This window comes from Pararge aegeria, chromosome 11, assembly GCF_905163445.1.
Source record: "Pararge aegeria chromosome 11, ilParAegt1.1, whole genome shotgun sequence".
NCBI lineage: Eukaryota > Metazoa > Arthropoda > Insecta > Lepidoptera > Nymphalidae > Pararge > Pararge aegeria.
Window position 1 is genome coordinate 6081705 of NC_053190.1, and position 27415 is coordinate 6109119.

The following is a 27415-nucleotide window of genomic DNA, read 5'->3' on the forward strand; positions in this document are numbered from 1 at the left end:
TTCATGTTTTTCCAGTTGTGGGAATCGAACCCACGGCCTTGGACGCGGAAAGCAGGGTCACTGCCCACTGCGCCACTCGGCTGTCAAGTGCGCAACTCGGTTTTCCATGCTAGTTCTCCATAAAATTATCATAAGGTGTGTGAAGTCTACCAATCAAAACGCTTCATATTCTTAAATGAAACCTGCGCCCTGTAGATCGGTAAAGAATAAATATGCGGTCGGTAAAGAATAAATAATGATGATGGCAATTATGTACTGTTATAACGATATCTAATGAAGTTATAATAACATTAGTTAATAGAATTATTAATAACATGATAGTGATAGAACTAGCGAAACGGAGTGTAATTTATTTATTTATACTCTCTATTTGTACACCACTCAGAAAAACGAGACATAAAAAAAGAACAAACACATGAAGAATTAAGCAGGATACAAATGGCGGCCTTATCGCTAAGTAGCGATCTCTGCCAGGCAACCTTAGGATTAGGAAAACTAAAAAGAAAACAAATAGGTGGGGTACACTATTTAGTACATACATATCAATATCTACATACTAATACACAAACCAGACTACACAAATAAAAAAAAAATACTATTGATAAATATAAAAATAAATATACTATATACTAATACATATCTTAATATACCATAAAAACTTAAATATGAGTTTGAGTAGATAAATAATAATAGTCATCTTTACTGAGCGAGATAATGAGCCTTAACAGCATTTTTAAATATGCCCAAAGATTTCGACTGTCTTATGTTCAGTGGGATTGTGTAATGATGACTACAGTGAAGTGATAGTAATCATGACGATAGTGAACCGAAGATGTGTTGATTTTATCGAAGTGATACACGTGTTGATAAAACAACCAGTGTTTTTATAGATCTTCACAGTAAGAAAATGACCACGGATATATACCTTACCCGTAAAAGCGAAGTGAAGTGAAGTTTGGTACGGTAGTTTTAATGAAATGATACTGATAATAAAATGATAAACCTGCGGATAGAATTACCGGCACTTTGGAAGATCTCCACCGTGAAGAATATGACAGCATCAATACCGCTGAACTGTTGGAAGAAGAGCAGGGCAAACCCGACTGTGAGAGGTTTAATAACCGCCGAGGAAAAGAAAACTTCACGGGTAAAGAGACTTTTCGGCTCCTCCACTTTTTCATTACTTCTGTAAAAAACAATAAATTTTTTTAAAGGTAAAGGTTTAAATAAGTTTTATTCAAATCAACATACTCAAACTTAAAACGTTCTTCGTTCTAGGTAGGTATAGTAGGTAGTTTTAATTAGACCCATAGTATTGGCAGAATTATCAATACTCACTATTTACATTATTACCTTGTGATCAGATTTTTATCTTATTCATTTAAAGGGATTTTTTTTCATTCGTGTTCTTTTTATTTTGTTTTGTTATTATTTAAACAATTATGTATATTTAATTGTAACTTTTACGTATTTTATTCATTTTTCTTATAATATAGCAGTTATGTAATCGTATAGTTTGAATTATAATAAAAATATTGTTAATTATTGTGGATAGATCCGTATTAATTAGGTAAACCAAAAAATAAATTATTCCTTTGTAATTCAGGGCTACAGAAGCTTTCCTCAACCTCACAGGGAAATTGCATAAGACATTAGCAAGAAATTTTAATAAACTTTGTTTGATTTTAAAGCAAAACCATTGCGGTGATAACTGCATTCGTTACACATGGGTGCCACGCATCTTTGACTAAGAATAGCCCATAACAAACTAAGCATGAACTTGTTTTGGTGTCACTATGAAAAACTATGAAAGAGCCACCTAGTTAGAGCAAAAGGTACTACGAAAGCTGCGAAAGCCACTGGCGCTAGTAGTTTGTTACTTTACATTCGAATTCGACCAAAAACCCTTCTCCATTACAAGTTATAAAAAAACTTTAGTTGGTACCTGTTTTTATGACTAAAACGTGATATTAAGGGCCAACTCTGAGCATCGGATGAGAATTATGATTAAATATAAGGATAACTTACTCTTCAGGTTTTACTGTTGCTATAGCATGCTCTGATAGGTGGAGCCACTTGATCGCGTACGTGTTGTCGAGGCCTTTAGCGTGCAACCATACTGGAGACTCGGGAAGTGGAAGAAGTACCACGAACATTGCCGCTGAAAGTTTACGTTACTATTGTAGTTAATATGTATGAGAGAGCTTAAACAAATTAAAGCAATACTATGTCAGCGTAGAAGGAACTTTGAGGTTTGTTTATTCGCCATTACCACAATGTACACATTTTTACAGTTCCATCTATGTTCCTATTTGAGTATAGAAATATTTAACTTTATTTTCAGTGATGTCACTTTAACATAGAACTAGTCAAAGTCAAAAGCTATCTGTATTGTCAAGTATAACTTATTTGACAATACAAAGCATTAACAAATAACTTACATTTGACAAGTTTAATAACTTACAACAACATTACTATGATTAATTTCAACTACGTCGTCGTGGCTATACAAAAGACTTGGTTAGTGGAAGAAATTGGTACTTGCCACAAAAATTTAAGTAAACATTATTAAATTCACTGGATATAAATATAGCAGCTTGGATGGAGCATGAATGTAGTAGTAAGATTTATTTTAAATTTATTCATTTATTTTCAGTTTTATTTTTTACCACTCCTTTGCTTAGTATTGAAGCTATTTAATTTTAACGTCGTCTTGTTTTCCGTTTGTAAATTGTTAAAAAAGCACGCCTTGGTCATTTCTAGAATGATCCAATCTCCAGCCTTTCTCTTTTATTTTTGTTATTCTTATGATGCTGTCATTGATGTTTACCAGTTTAATGATCTGATTTCTCTAGAATTGAATTTGTCAGAGAAAGGTTTATTTTATAAAATTATTTATAAGGTGTGTCTGCAACACCTTGAGATCAATCGCCTAATTTTATAACAGAATGGCGACCGCATTTAACGGAAATCGTAGCGTAACGTTCGTAGATACCATCCTTCGTTCGTTTTCCGATCCTCCGTAGGTAGAATACAATCCTCCAATAGGTGAAAAGGCAACATCAATAGAGACACAGGAAGCCACTGTGAAATATCAGCACCAGGCAATGGTGGTTGCAAATCTTACCAAGATGCCTATATTATAGCCAGCAGTGGACTCCATCGCTTGAGACAACGGATACTATGAAACTCCACCTAAGAGTGGGATATGTAGAATGTAAAACATTTCACAGCTTATCAAGGACAGGATGCATCGAACAAACGATGATTGAAGTTAGGTTAGGTATCTACCTACGAGTACAATACGATGTATTGTGCCGCTTTTATTGAATAAATACATGCCCACGTGTTAAAATATACTTTACATCGTGCTATGTCGATGTGAAATTCCTATTAGATAAATAACTAGCTGTTACCCGCGACTTCGTCTCCGTTAAGCAGGGATTAATACAAATATTTTTTTTTACGTAAATATACGTTAATCACTCCATCCATTAGTGAAAACCTTATGAAAGTCCTTTCGGTAGTTTTTTAGTTTATCGCACCCAGACAGACAGACGCGGCGGGGACTTTGTTTTAAAATATGTAGTGATTTAATATGTGTGAGGTGGAAAGCAGCACTTGACAATTTTTTTAACAAAAATATGTAAATGTTTTACCACAAAATATAGCAGATAGAAAGGCCAGGTGTCTCCAGTAGAGCAAGCTGCCCGCTAGGTAAGAGATGAGGATGCCCAGTGACATAGAGAGGGTGGGCAATGAACCCAAGCGCCCTCGGATCTGAGGGTCACAGCACTCGCTGACCTGAAAAAACAAGGTACGGATTATATTCGAAACATATATCAAATATCCTGCCAATAGTGATAAAAATAGGCGTCTTTTGTCGACCTGCCTAGCGCAGTGATCCAAGGAGTCGGAGGCCCTATGTTCGATCCAGACAGCGGCAATTGAGGATATATATGAATTATCTCTGGTCTGGTCAGGTGCAGTGGCGTGCATAGAGGGTATGTACAGGGTATGCAGATGATATAAAATAAAGAAATTCTCCAGGGCGAGTTATATAAAACGTTAAGGATATGCATTGTAAGAGTTTTAATAAGCCTACCCTTAAGTATTTATAACTCGTACTGGGGATTTTCTAAATTTTAAGTCATCTGCATACCCTGTGCATACCCTCTATGCACGCCACTGGTCAGGAGGATGGCTTCAATAGTCGCTAGTTACCACCTATCTGTCGTACTACTAAGAGATTGAGCATTCTAGTACGATAGCATAGAAACTGAATCCCATATTTGTGTGTAAAAAAATTACTGCCATACTAATAGATTGCCTCATCACACACCGACACACAGATGAGATTTTAGTTATAGACTTTAAGTGAAATATTATATGGATCGTTCGTATTATGGATAGTTCGTTAATCTGGAAATCATACTATTGAGATGGATTAAAGGGTTATAGAAAATACAAAATTAAATTAAGGCCAACTCTAATTGTAAACATTTTCATCTTCGGTTAACGAGTTCAATAGACTTGTTGAATAATAAATACTATTTACCTATTTTACTGTTTACCTACATTTTATATTCATAACAAAATAATTACCTTCTCTAATACCTACAATACGTGTAGGTGAAGTTAGCAGAGCATTTGCCAGCAGATCAAAAATAAAACGGAGTTCTCTTCGCATGCAGCTGAGTTCTAGAGTTCCTGATGATTTTTACGAATAGTTCTGGCGTTTTTACCCCCAAAAAAAGGGTGTCAAAAAATGATCTGCTAACTTCCGATAGCAGATCATTTTCGAGCAAATCAAAATTTGATGCTTGTTCTGGACGCATGCAGCTTAGATCTATAGTTCCTGATACTTTTTAATAATAGTTCTGTCGTAAATACTGAAAAAAAAATACTTAAAGAAAATAACCCTAAACATCCTATCGTACACAAAGACCTTTGAATAAAACATTTTTTAGACCCGTACTCTCTCGAAACTCTTTTCTTTCTCACACATCAGTATATAAACTATAATAAAAAAATATTAAAGTTCTTATAAATCAAGTTTCAGAGTCACCACAACAAACATGAAAATTTATTTTCTTAAATAATTACATAAAATAATACAAAACATTTGTTTTTGAAAACCCTACCTATTAAAGGGGTAAGAACTCTTTTGTTTCTGTTGAAGCATCATAACGCCTGAAACATAACATAAAACCAAGCCTCAAACACTGTTATTCGAGACTGCATATCAGACGTCAATATTTTCAATCCAAAAGAATTATATGAGGAATAATTTTTTTGAAAACCCATTAAACCTCACAGCTAAAAACTCTTAAATTTCTGATAGAACGCTACTTACACTATAACACGATAAAAATTCAAGCCTAGAACACACGTACTTTAGACTGCATATCACACTTCAATATTTTAATGTCTAAAAAATTAAATAACAGAAAGTATATCTTTTTTTTGGCAACCCTATAGACCCGACAGCCTAGAACTCTTAAAATTCCGATAGATCACTACTAACACTAAAACATAATTAAAATTGAAGCCTAGAACACTCGTACTTTAGAGTACATATCACACGTCAACATTTTAATGTCTAAAAAATTAAATAACAGAAAGTATAATTTTTTTTGGCAACCCTATAGACCACACAGCCTAGAACTGTTTAATTACTGATAAAACACTTCATACACTATAATACAATTAAAATTCAAGCCTAGAACACACGTACTTTAAACTGCATATCACACGTCAATATTTTAATATCGAATAAATTACATAACAGAAAGTTTAATTATTTTTGGCAACCCTATATTTCACACAGCCTAGAACTCTTCTGTTTCCGATAGAACACTACTAACACTATAACATAATTAGAATTCAAGCCTAGAACACTCGTACTTTAGACTGCATATCACACGTCAATATTTTAATGTCTAAAAAATTAAATAAAAGAAAGTATAATTTTTTTTGGCAACCCTATATTCCACACAGCCTAGAACTCTTTTGTTTCCGATAGAACACTACTAACACTATAACATAATTAAAATTCAAGCCTAGAACACTCGTACTTTAGACTGCATATCACACGTCAATATTTTAACATCGAAAAAATTACATAACAGAAAGTTTAATTATTTTTGGCAACCCTATATTCCACACAGCCTAGAACTCTTTTGTTTCCGATAGAACACTATTTACACTATAACATAATTAAAATTCAAGCCTCGAACACTCGTACTTTAGACTGCATATCACACGTCAATATTTTAATATCGAAAAATTAGATTACTTGATTTGAATTTTTTTTAAGAAACCCATCCTACAGCCTAGAACTCTTTAAATTCCGATAGATCACTACTAACACTAAAACATAATTAAAATTGAAGCCTAGAACACTCGTACTTTAGACTGCATATCACACGTCAATATTTTAATGTCTAAAAAATTAAATAACAGAAAGTATAATTTTTTTTGGCAACCCTATAGACCACACAGCCAAGAACTCTTCAGTTTCCGATAGAACACTACTAACACTATAACATAATTAAAATTCAAGCCTAGAACACTCGTACTTTAGACTGCATATCACACGTCAATATTTTAATATCGAAAAATTAGATTACTTGAATTGTATTTTTTTTAAGAAACCCATCCTACAGCCTAGAACTCTTTTGTTTCCGATAGAACACTACTTACACTAAAACATAATTAAAATTGAAGCCTAGAACACTCGTACTTTAGACTGCATATCACACGTCAATATTTTAATATCGAATAAATTACATAACAGAAAGTTTAATTATTTTTGGCAACCCTATATTCCACACAGCCTAGAACTCTTCAGTTTCCAATAGAACACTACTAACACTATAACATAATTAAAATTCAAGCCTAGAACACTCGTACTTTAGACTGCATATCACACGTCAATATTTTAATATCGAAAAATTAGATTACTTGATTTGTATTTTTTTTAAGAAACCCATCCTACAGCCTAGAACTCTTTTGTTTCCGATAGAACACTACTTACACTAAAACATAATTAAAATTGAAGCCTAGAACACTCGTACTTTAGACTGCATATCACACGTCAATATTTTAATATCGAATAAATTACATAACAGAAAGTTTAATTATTTTTGGCAACCCTATATTCCACACAGCCTAGAACTCTTTTGTTTCCGATAGAACACTACTAACACTACAACACAATTAAAATTCAAGCCTAGAACACTACTAACACTACAACACAATTAAAATTCAAGCCTAGAACACTCGTACTTTAGACTTAAAGCATATCACACGTCAATATTTAAATTTCAGAAAAATTTTATTACTTGAGTTGTATTTTTTTTCGAAACCTTTGACATACCACAGCCTAGAACTCTTTTGTTTCCGATAGAACACTACTAACAATATAACATAATTAAAATTCAAGCCTAGAACACTCGTACTTTTGACTGCATATCACACATCAATATTTAAATTTCAGAAAAAATTTATTACTTGAGTTATATTTTTTTTTAGAAACCCTTGACATTCCACAGCCTAGAACTCTTTTGTTTCCGATAGAACACTACTAACACTATAACATAATTAAAATTCAAGCCTAGAACACTCGTACTTTAGACTGCATATCACACGTCAATATTTAAATATCGAAAAAATTACATAACAGACAGTTTAATTATTTTTGGCAACCCTATATTCCAAACAGCCTAGAACTCTTTTGTTTCCGATAGAACACTACTAACACTATAACATAATTAAAATACAAGCCTAGAACACTCGTTCTTTAGACTGCATATCACACGTCAATATTTTCATATCGAAAAAATTAAATAACAGAAAGTATAATTATTTTTGGCAACCCTATAGACCACACAGCCTAGAACTCTTTAATTACTGATAGAACACTTCTTACACTATATCACAATTAAAATTCAAGCCTAGAACACACGTACTTTAGACTGCATATCACACGTCAATATTTTAATATCGAAAAAATTACATAACAGAAAGTTTAATTATTTTTGGCAACCCTATATTCCACACAGCCTAGAACTCTTTTATTTTTGATAAAACACTACTAACACTATAACATAATTAAAATTCAAGCCTAGAACTCTCGTACTTTAGACTGCATATCACATGTCAATATTTTAATATCGAAAAATTAGATTACTTGGTTTGTATTTTTTTTAAGAAACCCATCCTACAGCCTAAAACTCTTTTGTTTCCGATAGAACACTACTAACACTATAACATAATTAAAATTCAAGCCTAGAACACTCGTACTTTAGACTGCATATCACACGTCAATATTAAAATATCGAAAAAATTACATAACAGACAGTTTAATTATTTTTGGCAACCCTATATTCCACACAGCCTAGAACTCTTTTGTTTCCGATAGAACACTACTAACACTATAACATAATTAAAATACAAGCCTAGAACACTCGTTCTTTAGACTGCATATCACACGTCAATATTTTCATATCAAAAAAATTAAATAACAGAAAGTATAATTATTTTTGGCAACCCTATAGACCACACAGCCTAGAACTCTTTAATTACTGATAGAACACTTCTTACACTATATCACAATTAAAATTCAAGCCTAGAACACACGTACTTTAGACTGCATATCACACGTCAATATTTTAATATCGAAAAAATTACATAACAGAAAGTTTAATTATTTTTGGCAACCCTATATTCCACACAGCCTAGAACTCTTTAATTTTTGATAAAACACTACTAACACTAAAACATAATTAAAATTGAAGCCTAGAACACTCGTACTTTAGACTGCATTTCACACGTAAATATTTTAATGTCTAAAAAATTAAATAACAGAGTGTATAATTTTTTTTGGCAACCCTATAGACCACACAGCCTAGAACTCTTTAATTTTTGATAAACCACTTCCTACACTATGACACAATTAAAATTCAAGCCTAGAACACTCGTACTTTAGACTGCATATCACACGTCAATATTTTAATATCGAATAAATTACATAACAGAAAGTTTAATTATTTTTGGCAACCCTATATTCCACACAGCCTAGAACTCTTTTGTTTCCGATAGAACACAACTAACACTATAATATAATTAAAATTCAAGCCTAGAACACTCGTACTTTAGACTGCATATCACACGTCAATATTTTAATATCGAAAAATTAAATTACTTGGTTTGTATTTTTTTTTAAGAAACCCATCCTACAGCCTAGAACTCTTTTGTTTCCGATAGAACACTACTTTCACTAAAACATAATTAAAATTGAAGCCTAGAACACTCGTACTTTAGACTGCATATCACACGTCAATATTTTAATATCGAATAAATTACATAACAGAAACTTTAATTATTTTTGGCAACCCTATAGACAACACAGCCTAGAACTCTTTAATTTTTGATAAAACACTTCTTACACTATAACACAATTAAAATTCAAGCCTAGAACACTTGTACTTTAGACTGCATATCACACGTCAATATTTTAATATCGAATAAATTACATAACAGAAAGTATAATTATTTTTGGCAACCCTATAGACCACACAGCCTAGAACTCTTTTATTTTTGATAAAACACTACTAACACTATAACATAATTAAAATTCAAGCCTAGAACTCTCGTACTTTAGACTGCATATCACATGTCAATATTTTAATATCGAAAAATTAGATTACTTGGTTTGTATTTTTTTTAAGAAACCCATCCTACAGCCTAAAACTCTTTTGTTTCCGATAGAACACTACTAACACTATAACATAATTAAAATTCAAGCCTAGAACACTCGTACTTTAGACTGCATATCACACGTCAATATTAAAATATCGAAAAAATTACATAACAGACAGTTTAATTATTTTTGGCAACCCTATATTCCACACAGCCTAGAACTCTTTTGTTTCCGATAGAACACTACTAACACTATAACATAATTAAAATACAAGCCTAGAACACTCGTTCTTTAGACTGCATATCACACGTCAATATTTTCATATCAAAAAAATTAAATAACAGAAAGTATAATTATTTTTGGCAACCCTATAGACCACACAGCCTAGAACTCTTTAATTACTGATAGAACACTTCTTACACTATATCACAATTAAAATTCAAGCCTAGAACACACGTACTTTAGACTGCATATCACACGTCAATATTTTAATATCGAAAAAATTACATAACAGAAAGTTTAATTATTTTTGGCAACCCTATATTCCACACAGCCTAGAACTCTTTAATTTTTGATAAAACACTACTAACACTAAAACATAATTAAAATTGAAGCCTAGAACACTCGTACTTTAGACTGCATATCACACGTAAATATTTTAATGTCTAAAAAATTAAATAACAGAGTGTATAATTTTTTTTGGCAACCCTATAGACCACACAGCCTAGAACTCTTTAATTTTTGATAAACCACTTCCTACACTATGACACAATTAAAATTCAAGCCTAGAACACTCGTACTTTAGACTGCATATCACACGTCAATATTTTAATATCGAATAAATTACATAACAGAAAGTTTAATTATTTTTGGCAACCCTATATTCCACACAGCCTAGAACTCTTTTGTTTCCGATAGAACACAACTAACACTATAATATAATTAAAATTCAAGCCTAGAACACTCGTACTTTAGACTGCATATCACACGTCAATATTTTAATATCGAAAAATTAAATTACTTGGTTTGTATTTTTTTTTAAGAAACCCATCCTACAGCCTAGAACTCTTTTGTTTCCGATAGAACACTACTTTCACTAAAACATAATTAAAATTGAAGCCTAGAACACTCGTACTTTAGACTGCATATCACACGTCAATATTTTAATATCGAATAAATTACATAACAGAAACTTTAATTATTTTTGGCAACCCTATAGACAACACAGCCTAGAACTCTTTAATTTTTGATAAAACACTTCTTACACTATAACACAATTAAAATTCAAGCCTAGAACACTTGTACTTTAGACTGCATATCACACGTCAATATTTTAATATCGAATAAATTACATAACAGAAAGTATAATTATTTTTGGCAACCCTATAGACCACACAGCCTAGAACTCTTTAATTACTGATAGAACACTTCTTACACTATATCACAATTAAAATTCAAGCCTAGAACACACGTACTTTAGACTGCATATCACACGTCAATATTTTAATATCGAAAAAATTACATAACAGAAAGTTTAATTATTTTTGGCAACCCTATATTCCACACAGCCTAGAACTCTTTAATTTTTGATAAAACACTACTAACACTATAACATAATTAAAATTCAAGCCTAGAACTCTCGTACTTTAGACTGCATATCACACGTCAATATTTTAATATCGAAAAATTAGATTACTTGATTTGAATTTTTTTTAAGAAACCCATCCTACAGCCTAGAACTCTTTAAATTCCGATAGATCACTACTAACACTAAAAAATAATTAAAATTGAAGCCTAGAACACTCGTACTTTAGACTGCATATCACACGTCAATATTTTAATGTCTAAAAAATTAAATAACAGAAAGTATAATTTTTTTTGGCAACCCTATAGACCACACAGCCTAGAACTCTTTAATTACTGATAGAACACTTCTTACACTATATCACAATTAAAATTCAAGCCTAGAACACACGTACTTTAGACTGCATATCACACGTCAATATTTTAATATCGAAAAAATTACATAACAGAAAGTTTAATTATTTTTGGCAACCCTATATTCCACACAGCCTAGAACTCTTTAATTTTTGATAAAACACTACTAACACTATAACATAATTAAAATTCAAGCCTAGAACTCTCGTACTTTAGACTGCATATCACATGTCAATATTTTAATATCGAAAAATTAGATTACTTGGTTTGTTTTTTTTTTAAGAAACCCATCTTACAGCCTAAAACTCTTTTGTTTCCGATAGAACACTACTTACACTAAAACATAATTAAAATTGAAGCCTAGAACACTCGTACTTTAGACTGCATATCACACGTAAATATTTTAATGTCTAAAAAATTAAATTACAGAGTGTATAATTTTTTTTGGCAACCCTATAGACCACACAGCCTAGAACTCTTTAATTTTTGATAAACCACTTCCTACACTATGACACAATTAAAATTCAAGCCTAGAACACTCGTACTTTAGACTGCATATCACACGTCAATATTACATAATACACGTCGCACTAGCCGGCGAGTTCTGGTATAAGTATGATGGCCTCAGAAGCAAACGCGAATCCGCCACTTCAAGAACTAAAATAACACCCCATCTTATTATATACACAACATGTGGTACCAGAAATGCCCAATAATAATTTACATGAAGCCATAGTCATGCCATCTGAGCCGAAAAGCTGGACAAAAAAAAAACAGAAAATTGATAATTAAATAAGCTTACCTGTAAGTGAAATTCAATCATAATTATACGAAGGGGATTAGTTAACCTAACTTATATATACTTATATAGATGTAGTCTCACATTTGAGTCGCCACTGCTGAACACTATTTTTGAGAAAACATTTCATATATGTGTGCAGATATTTTTTAATTTTCTTTGTGGGTAGGAAGTACTTTTGCTTGTCGGTCCACCTTTGGGACAACTTATTCCTTTTAGAGTTATGTATCAATATTTTCGGAACTTCTCTAGGGTATAATACCCTGGGTGGGAGGAAATAACTAATCCCCTTCGGACAAGGCACCTTCGTATAATTATGATTGAATTTCACTAACAGGTAAGCTCATTTAATCATCAATTATATATCAGTGCCTTGTCCTTATGGATTAGTTAACCTAACTTATATATACTTATATGTATACTTTTGGAGCAAGTTCCGAAAATAATTACTTACAACTAGGCTACGTTAATGTTGTACTCAACCAGCCTGGATAAGTTACTTATGTAGTCCAAGAAAGTAAGAAAAATTAAACTTAAGTGACTGTATTTATGATAATAAAATATAATAATCTTTAGTTCCTCCTATAATAATTTTATTATTATGAATAAACCTTATTATAAAAAACAAGGTTCAACAATGAATCGATAGCAAAGTATTTAATTTTATTATTAAATTAAGTTCTCTTTTAATCGTTGTTAACTACTTGTATTTTTAATGTGTTAGTAGTGTTCTATCGGAAACAAAAGAGTTCTAGGCTGTGTGGAATATAGGGTTGCCAAAAATAATTAAACTTTCTGTTATGTAATTTTTTCGATATTAAAATATTGACGTGTGATATGCAGTCTAAAGTACGAGTGTTCTAGGCTTGAATTTTAATTATGTTATAGTGTTAGTAGTGTTCTATCGGAAACTGAAGAGTTCTAGGCTGTGTGGAATATCGGGTTGCCAAAAATAAATAAACTTTCTGTTATGTAATTTTTTCGATATTAAAATATTGACGTGTGATATGCAGTCTAAAGTATGTGTGTTCTAGGCTTCAATTTTAATTGTGTTATAGTGTAAGAAGTGTTCTATCAGTAATTAAAGAGTTCTAGGCTGTGTGGAATATAGGGTTGCCAAAAATAATTAAACTTTCTATTATGTAATTTTTTCGATATTAAAATATTGACGTGTGATATGCAGTCTAAAGTACGAGTGTTCTAGGCTTGAATTTTAATTATGTTATAGTGTTAGTAGTGTTTTATCAAAAATTAAAGAGTTCTAGGCTGTGTGAATTATAGGGTTGCCAAAAATAATTAAACTTTCTGTTATGTAATTTTTTCGATATTAAAATATTGACGTGTGATATGCAGTCTAAAGTACGTGTGTTCTAGGCTTGAATTTTAATTATGTTTTAGTGTAAGTAGTGTTCTATCGGAAACGAAAGAGTTTTAGGCTGTAGGATGGGTTTCTTAAAAAAATACAAACCAAGTAATCTAATTTTTCGATATTAAAATATTGACATGTGATATGCAGTCTAAAGTACGAGAGTTCTAGGCTTGAATTTTAATTATGTTATAGTGTTAGTAGTGTTCTATCGGAAACTGAAGAGTTCTAGGCTGTGTGGAATATAGGGTTGCCAAAAATAATTAAACTTTCTGTTATGTAATTTATTCGATATTAAAATATTGACGTGTGATATGCAGTCTAAAGTACGAGTGTTCTAGGCTTCAATTTTAATTATGTTTTAGTGTAAGTAGTGTTCTATCGGAAACAAAAGAGTTCTAGGCTGTAGGATGGGTTTCTTAAAAAAAATACAAATCAAGTAATCTAATTTTTCGATATTAAAATATTGACGTGTGATATGCAGTCTAAAGTACGAGTGTTCTAGGCTTGAATTTTAATTATGTTATAGTGTTAGTAGTGTTCTATCGGAAACTGAAGAGTTCTAGGCTGTGTGGTCTATAGGGTTGCCAAAAAAAATTATACTTTCTGTTATTTAATTTTTTAGACATTAAAATATTGACGTGTGATATGCAGTCTAAAGTACGAGTGTTCTAGGCTTCAATTTTAATTATGTTTTAGTGTTAGTAGTGATCTATCGGAATTTAAAGAGTTCTAGGCTGTAGGATGGGTTTCTTAAAAAAAATTCAAATCAAGTAATCTAATTTTTCGATATTAAAATATTGACGTGTGATATGCAGTCTAAAGTACGAGAGTTCTAGGCTTGAATTTTAATAATGTTATAGTGTTAGTAGTGTTTTATCAAAAATTAAAGAGTTCTAGGCTGTGTGGAATATAGGGTTGCCAAAAATAAATAAACTTTCTGTTATGTAATTTTTTCGATATTAAAATATTGACGTGTGATATGCAGTCTAAAGTACAAGTGTTCTAGGCTTGAATTTTAATTGTGTTATAGTGTAAGAAGTGTTTTATCAAAAATTAAAGAGTTCTAGGCTGTGTTGTCTATAGGGTTGCCAAAAATAATTAAAGTTTCTGTTATGTAATTTATTCGATATTAAAATATTGACGTGTGATATGCAGTCTAAAGTACGAGTGTTCTAGGCTTGAATTTTATTTGTGTCATAGTGTAGGAAGTGGTTTATCAAAAATTAAAGAGTTCTAGGCTGTGTGGTCTATAGGGTTGCCAAAAAAAATTATACACTCTGTTATTTAATTTTTTAGACATTAAAATATTTACGTGTGATATGCAGTCTAAAGTACGAGTGTTCTAGGCTTCAATTTTAATTATGTTTTAGTGTAAGTAGTGTTCTATCGGAAACAAAAGAGTTTTAGGCTGTAGGATGGGTTTCTTAAAAAAAATACAAACCAAGTAATCTAATTTTTCGATATTAAAATATTGACATGTGATATGCAGTCTAAAGTACGAGAGTTCTAGGCTTGAATTTTAATTATGTTATAGTGTTAGTAGTGTTTTATCAAAAATTAAAGAGTTCTAGGCTGTGTGGAATATAGGGTTGCCAAAAATAATTAAACTTTCTGTTATGTAATTTTTTCGATATTAAAATATTGACGTGTGATATGCAGTCTAAAGTACGTGTGTTCTAGGCTTGAATTTTAATTGTGATATAGTGTAAGAAGTGTTCTATCAGTAATTAAAGAGTTCTAGGCTGTGTGGTCTATAGGGTTGCCAAAAATAATTATACTTTCTGTTATTTAATTTTTTCGATATGAAAATATTGACGTGTGATATGCAGTCTAAAGAACGAGTGTTCTAGGCTTGTATTTTAATTATGTTATAGTGTTAGTAGTGTTCTATCGGAAACAAAAGAGTTCTAGGCTGTGTGGAATATAGGGTTGCCAAAAATAATTAAACTGTCTGTTATGTAATTTTTTCGATATTTAAATATTGACGTGTGATATGCAGTCTAAAGTACGAGTGTTCTAGGCTTGAATTTTAATTATGTTATAGTGTTAGTAGTGTTCTATCGGAAACAAAAGAGTTCTAGGCTGTGGTATGTCAAGGGTTTCTAAAAAAAAATATAACTCAAGTAATAAATTTTTTCTGAAATTTAAATATTGACGTGTGATATGCAGTCAAAAGTACGAGTGTTCTAGGCTTGAATTTTAATTATGTTATATTGTTAGTAGTGTTCTATCGGAAACAAAAGAGTTCTAGGCTGTGGTATGTCAAAGGTTTCAAAAAAAATACAACTCAAGTAATAAAATTTTTCTGAAATTTAAATATTGACGTGTGATATGCAGTCTAAAGTACGAGTGTTCTAAACTTGAATTTTAATTGTGTTGTAGTGTTAGTAGTGTTTTATCAAAAATTAAAGAGTTCTAGGCTGTGTGGAATATAGGGTTGCCAAAAATAATTAAACTTTCTGTTATGTAATTTATTCGATATTAAAATATTGACGTGTGATATGCAGTCTAAAGTACAAGTGTTCTAGGCTTGAATTTTAATTGTGTTATAGTGTAAGAAGTGTTTTATCAAAAATTAAAGAGTTCTAGGCTGTGTTGTCTATAGGGTTGCCAAAAATAATTAAACTTTCTGTTATGTAATTTATTCGATATTAAAATATTGACGTGTGATATGCAGTCTAAAGTACGAGTGTTCTAGGCTTCAATTTTAATTATGTTTTAGTGTAAGTAGTGTTCTATCGGAAACAAAAGAGTTCTAGGCTGTAGGATGGGTTTCTTTAAAAAAAATACAAACCAAGTAATTTAATTTTTCGATATTAAAATATTGACGTGTGATATGCAGTCTAAAGTACGAGTGTTCTAGGCTTGAATTTTAATTATATTATAGTGTTAGTAGTGTTCTATCGGAAACAAAAGAGTTCTAGGCTGTGTGGAATATAGGGTTGCCAAAAATAATTAAACTTTCTGTTATGTAATTTATTCGATATTAAAATATTGACGTGTGCTATGCAGTCTAAAGTACGAGTGTTCTAGGCTTGAATTTTAATTGTGTTATAGTGTTAGTAGTGTTCTATCGGAAACAAAAGAGTTCTAGGCTGTGGTATGTCAAGGGTTTCTAAAAAAAAATATAACTCAAGTAATACATATTTTCTGAAATTTAAATATTGACGTGTGATATGCAGTCTAAAGTACGAGTGTTCTAGGCTTGAATTTTAATTGTGTCATAGTGTAGGAAGTGGTTTATCAAAAATTAAAGAGTTCTAGGCTGTGTGGTCTATAGGGTTGCCAAAAAAAATTATACACTCTGTTATTTAATTTTTTAGACATTAAAATATTTACGTGTGATATGCAGTCTAAAGTACGAGTGTTCTAGGCTTCAATTTTAATTTTGTTTTAGTGTTAGTAGTGATCTATCGGAATTTAAAGAGTTCTAGGCTGTAGGATGGGTTTCTTAAAAAAAATACAAATCAAGTAATCTAATTTTTCGATATTAAAATATTGACGTGTGATATGCAGTCTAAAGTACGAGTGTTCTAGGCTTGAATTTTAATTATGTTATAGTGTTAGTAGTGTTCTATCGGAAACTGAAGAGTTCTAGGCTGTGTGGAATATAGGGTTGCCAAAAATAATTAAACTTTCTGTTATGTAATTTTTTCGATATTAAAATATTGACGTGTGATATGCAGTCTAAAGTATGTGTGTTCTAGGCTTCAATTTTAATTGTGTTATAGTGTAAGAAGTGTTCTATCAGTAATTAAAGAGTTCTAGGCTGTGTGGTCTATAGGGTTGCCAAAAAAAATTATACTTTCTGTTATTTAATTTTTTAGACATTAAAATATTGACGTGTGATATGCAGTCTAAAGTACGAGTGTTCTAGGCTTGAATTTTAATTATGTTATAGTGTAAATAGTGTTCTATCGGAAACAAAAGAGTTCTAGGCTGTGTGGAATATAGGGTTGCCAAAAATAATTAAACTTTCTGTTATGTAATTTTTTCGATGTTAAAATATTGACGTGTGATATGCAGTCTAAAGTACGAGTGTTCTAGGCTTGAATTTTAATTATGTTATAGTGTTAGTAGTGTTCTATCGGAAACAAAAGAGTTCTAGGCTGTGTGGAATATAGGGTTGCCAAAAAAAATTATACTTTCTTTTATTTAATTTTTTAGACATTAAAATATTGACGTGTGATATGCAGTCTAAAGTACGAGTGTTCTAGGCTTGAATTTTAATTATGTTATAGTGTTAGTAGTGTTCTATCGGAAACAGAAGAGTTCTAGGCTGTGTGAAATATAGGGTTGCCAAAAATAATTAAACTTTCTGTTATGTAATTTATTCGATATTAAAATATTGACGTGTGATATGCAGTTTAAAGTACGTGTGTTCTAGGCTTGAATTTTAATTGTATTATAGTGTATGAAGTGTTTTATCAGTAATTAAACAGTTCTAGGCTGTGTGGTCTATAGGGTTGCTAAAAAAAATTATACTTTCTGTTATTTAATTTTTTAGACATTAAAATGTTGACGTGTGATATGTACTCTAAAGTACGAGTGTTCTAGGCTTCAATTTTAATTATGTTTTAGTGTTAGTAGTGATCTATCGGAATTTTAAGAGTTCTAGGCTGTCGGGTCTATAGGGTTGCCAAAAAAAAATTATACTTTCTGTTATTTAATTTTTTAGACATTAAAATATTGAAGTGTGATATGCAGTCTAAAGTACGTGTGTTCTAGGCTTGAATTTTTATCGTGTTATAGTGTAAGTAGCGTTCTATCAGAAATTTAAGAGTTTTTAGCTGTGAGGTTTAATGGGTTTTCAAAAAAATTATTCCTCATATAATTCTTTTGGATTGAAAATATTGACGTCTGATATGCAGTCTCGAATAACAGTGTTTGAGGCTTGGTTTTATGTTATGTTTCAGGCGTTATGATGCTTCAACAGAAACAAAAGAGTTCTTACCCCTTTAATAGGTAGGGTTTTCAAAAACAAATGTTTTGTATTATTTTATGTAATTATTTAAGAAAATAAATTTTCATGTTTGTTGTGGTGACTCTGAAACTTGATTTATAAGAACTTTAATATTTTTTTATTATAGTTTATATACTGATGTGTGAGAAAGAAAAGAGTTTCGAGAGAGTACGGGTCTAAAAAATGTTTTATTCAAAGGTCTTTGTGTACGATAGGATGTTTAGGGTTATTTTCTTTAAGTATTTTTTTTTCAGTATTTACGACAGAACTATTATTAAAAAGTATCAGGAACTATAGATCTAAGCTGCATGCGTCCAGAACAAGCATCAAATTTTGATTTGCTCGAAAATGATCTGCTATCGGAAGTTAGCAGATCATTTTTTGACACCCTTTTTTTGGGGGTAAAAACGCCAGAACTATTCGTAAAAATCATCAGGAACTCTAGAACTCAGCTGCATGCGAAGAGAACTCCGTTTTATTTTTGATCTGCTGGCAAATGCTCTGCTAACTTCACCTACACCTACAATACCTACTGATTATTACAACACCGCTGTAGGTATATTTAACTATGATAACAGGAAACGTATTTGTCTAATTTCAGACTGATTAAAGTAGGGTCTCAACCAGAGTTTACGTGGACCTATGTTTTACTGTTTTTGTCCGTCTGTCAGTCTTATGTAAATAAATTAAAGAACATTATTTAAAGAAACAAGCGGTGAATGTACTGGCACTTCTAACTCTTCAAAGTTTTTCATTTAAATATCACTTGCTTCAACTGTGAATTAAAACATCGTGAGGAAACCTACTTGCCTGGGAAGTCATAATGTTCCCAAAACTGTGTAAAGTCCACCAACCCGCACTTTGCCGACGTGGTAGACTACGGCCTAAACCCTTTAGGGTGGGCCCTAGTCACCCGCTAATGGGTTGATAATGACGATGATGATTATAAGTCATTAAAAACGATCTTAAAATGACCTACAATACGATCAACATATCTGCTAAATACATAACTTCAGCTATTTTTATTAGATAACTACCTATCGTAGGTAAATCAAAATAATACACTCAAAAGATAAAATATGTTTAAGTGTCGTTTGCATAATATTATAATAGTTTAAGGCTAATATGTTTTAGACGTAACGACGAATTTTCACTAATCTTTCAACTTTACACGCACACTGATGCATGTATCGATACAGTGCTGTCACGCACACTTCAATTAATGATGGCCGCGTTAGCATGGTCCATGCATCCCATATATGTACCTAAATAAGTGGTTAAAGGAATGATTTATTACTGTTTCCTAGGTAGGTACCTCTACATAGATTATACCTACCTAAACTCGTCCCCGAGTCGCTAACCGATATCGGCCACTGTGGTCCATCCCCAAAAAGATGTTTGTGTTGATGTTTGTTGATGTACAAGTGTGTAAGCAAACAGCGGTGCGCTCTCTTTTCCCTCATCCCATAGTCTAATGGGACGGAGCTCCGATACAACCTAAAAGAAATATCTTCTCTTCGAGGCACAGTTCCTAAACACCGGGCTAGTAATTCGATTTTATTGATAAAAAAACCCAATACTCTTACCCGGGAATCGAGCTCAGGACCCCTTGATCTGCGGTCGAACATGCTCGCCACTAGATTGGTCAAGGCAGTGAGTCTTACGACTCAAATAAACAACACTAATTCCACCAAAAACCCAAAGTCAATCAGTACATTTGTTTACGTCGTCTCTTGTTTATAAATTTCCCTCTGACTATAGAGTCTATGATGAGTACAAATAACTCGAATACGGATACAATCAATGCCAGTAGGCACTTAATACTTTCAGGAAGTCAATAAGTCTACATTCCTTCCTGCAAGTTTTACAACAGTCAATTACAATATTGCATTTCGCGAGTTGTGAAGTAGGTAGGTACCTACGCGCCGTTATCAATGAATAGACGATTGTGAATTACCACGTGATAAATAAACATCTTATTCATATCATTAACGGCTTACGGTTCCGATTAAATTATGTATAAAATTATAAAGAACATTGCATTAGATATATCAAGCTAATCTAAGCGTTGGTATTCTCATCTGTTTTGTATTAATGTTTAACAATGTTATCTAATAATTAGCAATTAAAACTAAGAAACAACCATTTCTTTGTATGAGCTGTAATAATATACGCATTGTTGTAATATCGTAGAACACCTGTATATTAATAACTTATTATATTAGAGGCCATACTATCTAATTTTTTTTTTTTTTAGATACAGTCCTTTTATAGAACAACCGCACACGTGTCTGTATAGACAACCAAGGCTCCAATTTAGACCAGGCAACCCCAAGTGTAAGTCATTGTCAATCAGTAAACGGACCTTCGGTGCGGTGCATATTTGAGAAGATGGGCAATACATACATTATTGTCAAGGCTGAAAAGTAAACAGTATATTTCTATATGAGTGGAGTTAAAAGTCTAAGCGGCTTTAGGTTTCTAGATTTAGGTAGATACAATCGATATAAGTTGAAATAAATTAATTTTACCTCCGTATTTTTCGTATTTATTTTGTTCGTTTTCCTTTAAGCAAAGCTACTCAACAATGCAATATAGCTGCCAAAGAGTATACAAACACCGAGTTGCCTAGCCATGATGCTGTAAAATATGGATTTCCAGAAAGCATTGTTGTCAGGCTTGTTCGAAATTAAGTAATTAAGTATTGATTTTGGGTCAAATTAAAGTTCTGTTCATACGTTCGTACCTAGACGGTAATTTAATATTTTGTGTGTTCTTTATTCGAATTTCATTAAACTTTTCCGCTCATGTGTGAGTAAAATAATTTTTTTAGCCACGTGGACCTACCTCAATATACTCGGCAACAGATATTATGGCTGATGTGAACTCCTAAGGTTTTAAACTCCATCTGTATTTTAATATTTCCGCCACATAAAACTTCAAAGCAAGAGTGAAACACGCTCATCCTTGAGTTCATCACTGCTGTCCTTCAGGCATGATCGTCGTCAAGCCTCAACCTAGTAGTTAAAGATTTCAAAAATACTTGCATATACTTGAGCTGGTGCCAGAACAAAGCCAACACAAAGGCCAGACAGTAATCTGCCCAGCAAGACGAGTGGGAAGTTCGCTGCGAAGCCGAGTACAAGCCAGCTAGCCGCCCAAAGCGGTGCTGTCAACTGTAGGGTGCGTTTTCTGCCCGCCTGCTGCATCAGTGGTCCGGAGCACATGCTGCCTACAAACGCACCCAGTGGTGGGATTGCTCCTGCAAACAGAACAAAGACCAGCATCATTACACACCACGCTAAGTGAAAGAGTTCTGGCTACAAACACTTGCAACGACCAATCACTAGGAACACCTCTTCAAGGAAGGGTTTTCTGGCGTAGATGAAAAGGCAAGACCATTTCGCGGTGTCCAACCTGTGTTCGGCGTTTACTCTAAGAAGTGATTGGTGACACGCAGGACGCAAAATAAAACGCGACTACGGACGCACCTTGGACGCCTTGACGTTAGCTTTCCATTATTTCTTTCAAATAGACGGCTAAATGAAAACTCACAGAAGTGGACACCCTTTTAAAGAAAAAAAACTTTAAGCAACCGACTTCAGTAAACACTATAGGAGCGAAACACTCTTACAAACTAATGAAAAATAGTTTCGAATTGAAATTCAAACAACACACTGAACTTGGCTATTGAATATACCATTTAAGGAATAGCCCTTTATCAGACCCTGGCTTGGTGGTAATAAGAGAACCTGGAGAGAATACCATATCAAGCAATATAATAATTTTTTTAATTCTGACCGGGATACTGAAACATAAAAAGATGAAACAATTTCAGTCGAACTTTATACCTCCACTTTTTTTAAATGGCTTTAATCTAATATAAATAGCTTAAGAGGTGGTTCATGCTTACCAATCCATGATTTCTGTTCGCTGCTCTGTATAAGGTCGGAATCTAAGTTTTCTATCGATGGGATCGCTGACGCCGAGTACCCTCTGACCAGTCCGATGATAAGAAAAGCCAGTGATGCGCCGAAGGTCAGCCATAACTGAAACAATTTATTAATATATTTACTTTATTTGTGCAACCCAAAAGTAAAGGACATTTACAGGAAGAGAAGAAACTTAAAAAGTAGAATACGAAAGGCGGCCGTATTGCTTAGTAGCATCTCTTCCAGGCAACTAGGATTACCGAAGGATAACCGAAAGAAAAGCGAATGGTGGGGTTAAAGAACAATGAATAAGGTGGGATTTAGAGAATTTAGTCGTTAGTGTGATATCTCTGTTACGTTACTCGCAGAAAACCCACGCATCGACATCCACAATGTTTTTATTACTACGATCCGCACTGAAGACCACAATAGGTTTATTATTCTCATTAGCCTAATTAATGTCTGCTGTTTAATTAATGTTTTATATTATAACTATTCATAGCATAAGCAGATGGCCCACCTGATGGCAGTGGCAAACCATCGCCTACAAATAAACCGACACTTCAAAGGGCATGCAAGGAACACGTCCGACAAAATGCCGTCCTGAGTCCATCAACCTGAAGTGTTGCCATTTGTATGGTAGTCAAGATATTTTTTATTTCATTGGAGGCTAGCCCATGACTGCAATCTCATGTGGTGGTATGTGATGATGCCGTCTTAGATAGGCTAATCTGTTAGCAATTGAATTTAGCCCATTCCCAACCACACGCTCTGTCTGTGTCTTTGTCTGTTTAAAGTTGGTAGCCAAAGCCAAAGCCTCCCACCAGAACAGACCAGGGAAATATTGCCCCTATGGAGAATCAAACCCGGGATCTCCCACTTAAAACCACAACGCTCACCGTTGAACCAGAGGTAATTGTTATATGCATACCTAGTTTAAAATATAATACGAAGTTTTCGGTGGCATTCTGTGACTCGTAGATCCCACAATTACATACGGCATGCAAGACAGAAAAATCTCCGTCTTCGGTCGCAACAAAAGTCTGCTTAAATGCTTACCAATTTCGTTAATTCAGAAGATAAGTAAAAAAAAATATGCTCGTGGTAGAAGCAAGAAGACTTTATGCATGTGTACAGATCTCAAAATTACGTATTGCATACTAAAAGCAATATTGCCAAATCTCGAAATTGCCCGGGTAGCAACATAGCTTTGCATATAAAGATAAGTTGGAAACGTGGCTGCTCGTGATCAAAGGAAAAATAATTTATGCATGTCATTGTATCTGAAGTTGCAATAGGCGGGGCACATAACTTGAAGAACCGATGGACGTTCGGGTCCTAAGGTGCTGGAATCGCGACCCCGCACTGGTGTCGCGGTGACGTCCATCGGTTTATTGCCTATTGTCGCCTATTGACGGCCAATTGGCGCAGCGACCCTGCTTTCTGAGTCCAAGGCCGTGGGTTCGATTCCCACAACTGGATAATATTTGTGTGATGAACATATGAATGTTTTTCAGAGTCTGGGTGTTTATCTATATATTATAAGTATTTATGTATATTATTCATAAAAATTATTCATCAGTTATCTTAGTACCCATAACACAAGCTACGCTTACTTTGGGACTAGATGGCGATGTGTGTATTGTCGTAGTATATTTATTTATTTATTGCAACTTCAGATACAATGACATGCATAAGTTCTTTTTCCTTTGATCACGAGCAGCAACGTTTCCAACTTATCTTTATATGCAAAGATATGTTGCTACCTGGGCCATTTCGAGATTTGGTGGGCCCCAACGAGGTGGGTAGACGACACTAAGCGGCCCAGGATCGAGGATTTTAGGAAAGACCATGTCGATATCCTGCAGAGGATGCAATCGGTTAAATTGATGATGATGATCATGGTATCAATCGCACAAATTAAAACGATATGCGAGATCGTTAAACCTCTAAAATATTTCTTCGCTAACAACAAAAAACTTGCATGACCTACACCCATTATATAAATCTCTTAAAAGACTCGTGAAGATTAAATAACAAAATTTACTGCACCTGGTCGAAGCAAGAAGACTTTGAGCATGACGTAGCATACATCTCACAATTGCATACGAAAGTCAACATTGCAAAATCTCTGAATGCCCTCGATGGCAACAAAAAGTTTGTTTGACGCATACCCATTATGTAAATCTCGAATCAGCCAGAGCGTTTTAAGGATTAGTTGAAAATTGGTTGCTCTCGGTCGAAGGAAGAAGACTATCACGTGCAATTTAAGATCACCGGCTCATTCGTGCCCAACCACACTGTGCAAATAGGAAACAAAACGTATGAGATACTCGTACATGTACTATTTTCTTGAAGTCGGGAATTACAATGTATAATAAATATATGTTTCACTTTAAAATTAATTTATTCCAAGTAAGGCATTCTTTATAAGCACGAGAAGAGCCGGCAAGAAACTCAGTAGTTGCTCTTTTTCAACATCAACATTTACAATAATTGTTGTATTTTGCGGCAAATGAAAACAGAGCTGGGTGCTTCCAAGCTACCATGTTATTAAGCAATTCATCAACTGAATAGCAACCTCGCTGTAATAAATCTGTTTTAACACATTGTTTAAACTTATGGTTATATTCCTCTATCCAGAATTAAAAACATACAGATTCCACATCCAGCAATTTAGTATCCAATAACAGAGAAGACGCCCCGAGCATGTCCCACTTCACACCCGTGGAATGTAGCTCACAAACTTATTCCATTTTCCTCATTTTATGGTAAACGTTTCGAACATTAGAGGTAAAATAATTGCTGTCATCTGCTAAATTAATGAAGTGTCTAAACGCCTTTTTGAGAAACACTACTAAAGTTGAGTGGTTTAATGCTTATATATTAGTCGTGTACGGGTTCTGTATGTTCTTAATTCTGTGATATAAATTTATACGTTTGACTGACAACCTACAGGCCGAACAGTTGAACGTAGAAATTGGAAACTTTGAGTTATTTCTTGCACCTGCTTTTTTTTTAAATGGGATAACCCACCATCCCAAATTTTTTTATTTGTGATATTTGTTAAAAAGTAAAAAAACACTTGTTGCACAGTTATAGTTTATACTACCTCCAAACGGGTAAAATGTTAATAGAAGTTTTTATAAAAGCCCTTAATTCTGTAAGATATTTTTAAAATTGCTATAATGAGTTAACAGAAATTCACAAAGTACTAGGTATATGTATTACCAATACAAAAGTAGAAGGTTGTATCTTCAGTGGCGTGCACTGGGTTTCTTACCAGGGTATGCATACAGCAGGAAAATTGCATAAAATGGAAAAATCCTCCTCTAATGCGGGCTATATTTCAATTTTAGGTATGCAGTGCTTTTGTGCATGTATGAAGTGCACGCCACTGTGTATCTTGTAGGTTTGTTCATCGAATTAAATCAAATATGTCTATACTAGTGTTTCTTTAAGTCCGGAAAACACATATCAAACGAACAAAGCGCACGAACAAACGCAAGCTAGTTTACTCTTATTATATGGTTAAACGGCTAGCTCTTTCTATATTTGAAACCGCTCATCTCTCAAGCGTTTGCTAAAATTATACCATTTATTTTTCAACGATTAATTCTTCTGGAATAGGTTCCTATAAGTATACCATGTAAATATTTACCTTATATACTAAATAAATAAGGCTATCAAGTAATAAAATAGATTTGGTAGTTTGATTTGGTATGCCTAAGAAAGTACCTCTAGAAAGAAATAAAGATCTAAACATTCAGGAAATACTAAATAACTGGATCATTGCAAGTTTATTGATCAGTATTGCATGGATGGCTAATGAACTAGTTGACTTCCTTTTTTGCCCACGTCACCACATTATGACATGGAGAACCTATAATTTAAGTCATTTTGTCTAGCATTTCACATCACTAGCTCACTAGATGTGCCCGCGGTTTCGCCCACATGTAACCATCAATCTAAATATAACCTTGTCGTATTTTTATATAAGTGTCAATAGATTAATCTTAGTCGCAAGAGTAACACTGGGTAGTACTTCAAAATAAAAAAAAAAATTAAGAATTTTTGGCGCCAAAAAGTAACCCAAAAAAATTTGTTTTCATAATACATGAGTTTTACATCACACTCGATGTGTCCCTGATGTTATCCTTGAGATACAGATGCTATTTCAAAACTTACTTCAGGATTCTGAACTCTATCGTAAACTCATCATTTTTATTTCTATCGTTTCAGTTATGTAATGAATTAAATAAAGATGGTAGTTATTAACGACGCTCCTACTGCGTCGTTAATAAATTTTTGTGTTCTCTTAATAATTTGTTTGGTTGTTGTTACAAATTATGAGTAACTTACTCACTCACAACACAATTTGATTTAGAAGGAGGTAAATTCTCAATTAATATAATAATTATCTAATTAGTATCCTGTGTCTTCTGATTAATTAAAGACTTTCGCACTTACAATATTAGTATGGATTTATCTAATAGTATAAATTTTTTGAATTGCATTTTCAAAATTAGATTTTCACACTTAAAAATATCAAAGCGCAGAGAAGTGGTCTCATATACCGATTTAGATCTTAGAATGCTTCAATTTAATGGTTGGCGGTATTAACGCTTTTTAAATTTTTATAAAATGAAAATAAGTGTTTATTAGGATTATCGTGCTATATAGACACAGTTGTGAAAGAACGAAACTT

At 32.9% G+C, this 27415-nt stretch overlaps 1 protein-coding gene across 1 annotated transcript in view; it reads right to left on the reverse strand.

The window, feature by feature from the left end:
- Nucleotides 1-27415, reverse strand: part of LOC120627717 (facilitated trehalose transporter Tret1-2 homolog) — a 44894-nt gene that overhangs the window by 8369 nt on the left and 9110 nt on the right. The window contains exons 3-7 of the mRNA XM_039895741.1: nt 22689-22824; nt 21823-22037; nt 3660-3804; nt 2029-2161; nt 1020-1186 (exon numbers count right to left, since the gene is read on the reverse strand). Of these exons, the coding sequence (XP_039751675.1) occupies nt 1020-1186; nt 2029-2161; nt 3660-3804; nt 21823-22037; nt 22689-22824 (796 nt within the window). The remainder of the gene's footprint in view (nt 1-1019; nt 1187-2028; nt 2162-3659; nt 3805-21822; nt 22038-22688; nt 22825-27415) is intronic.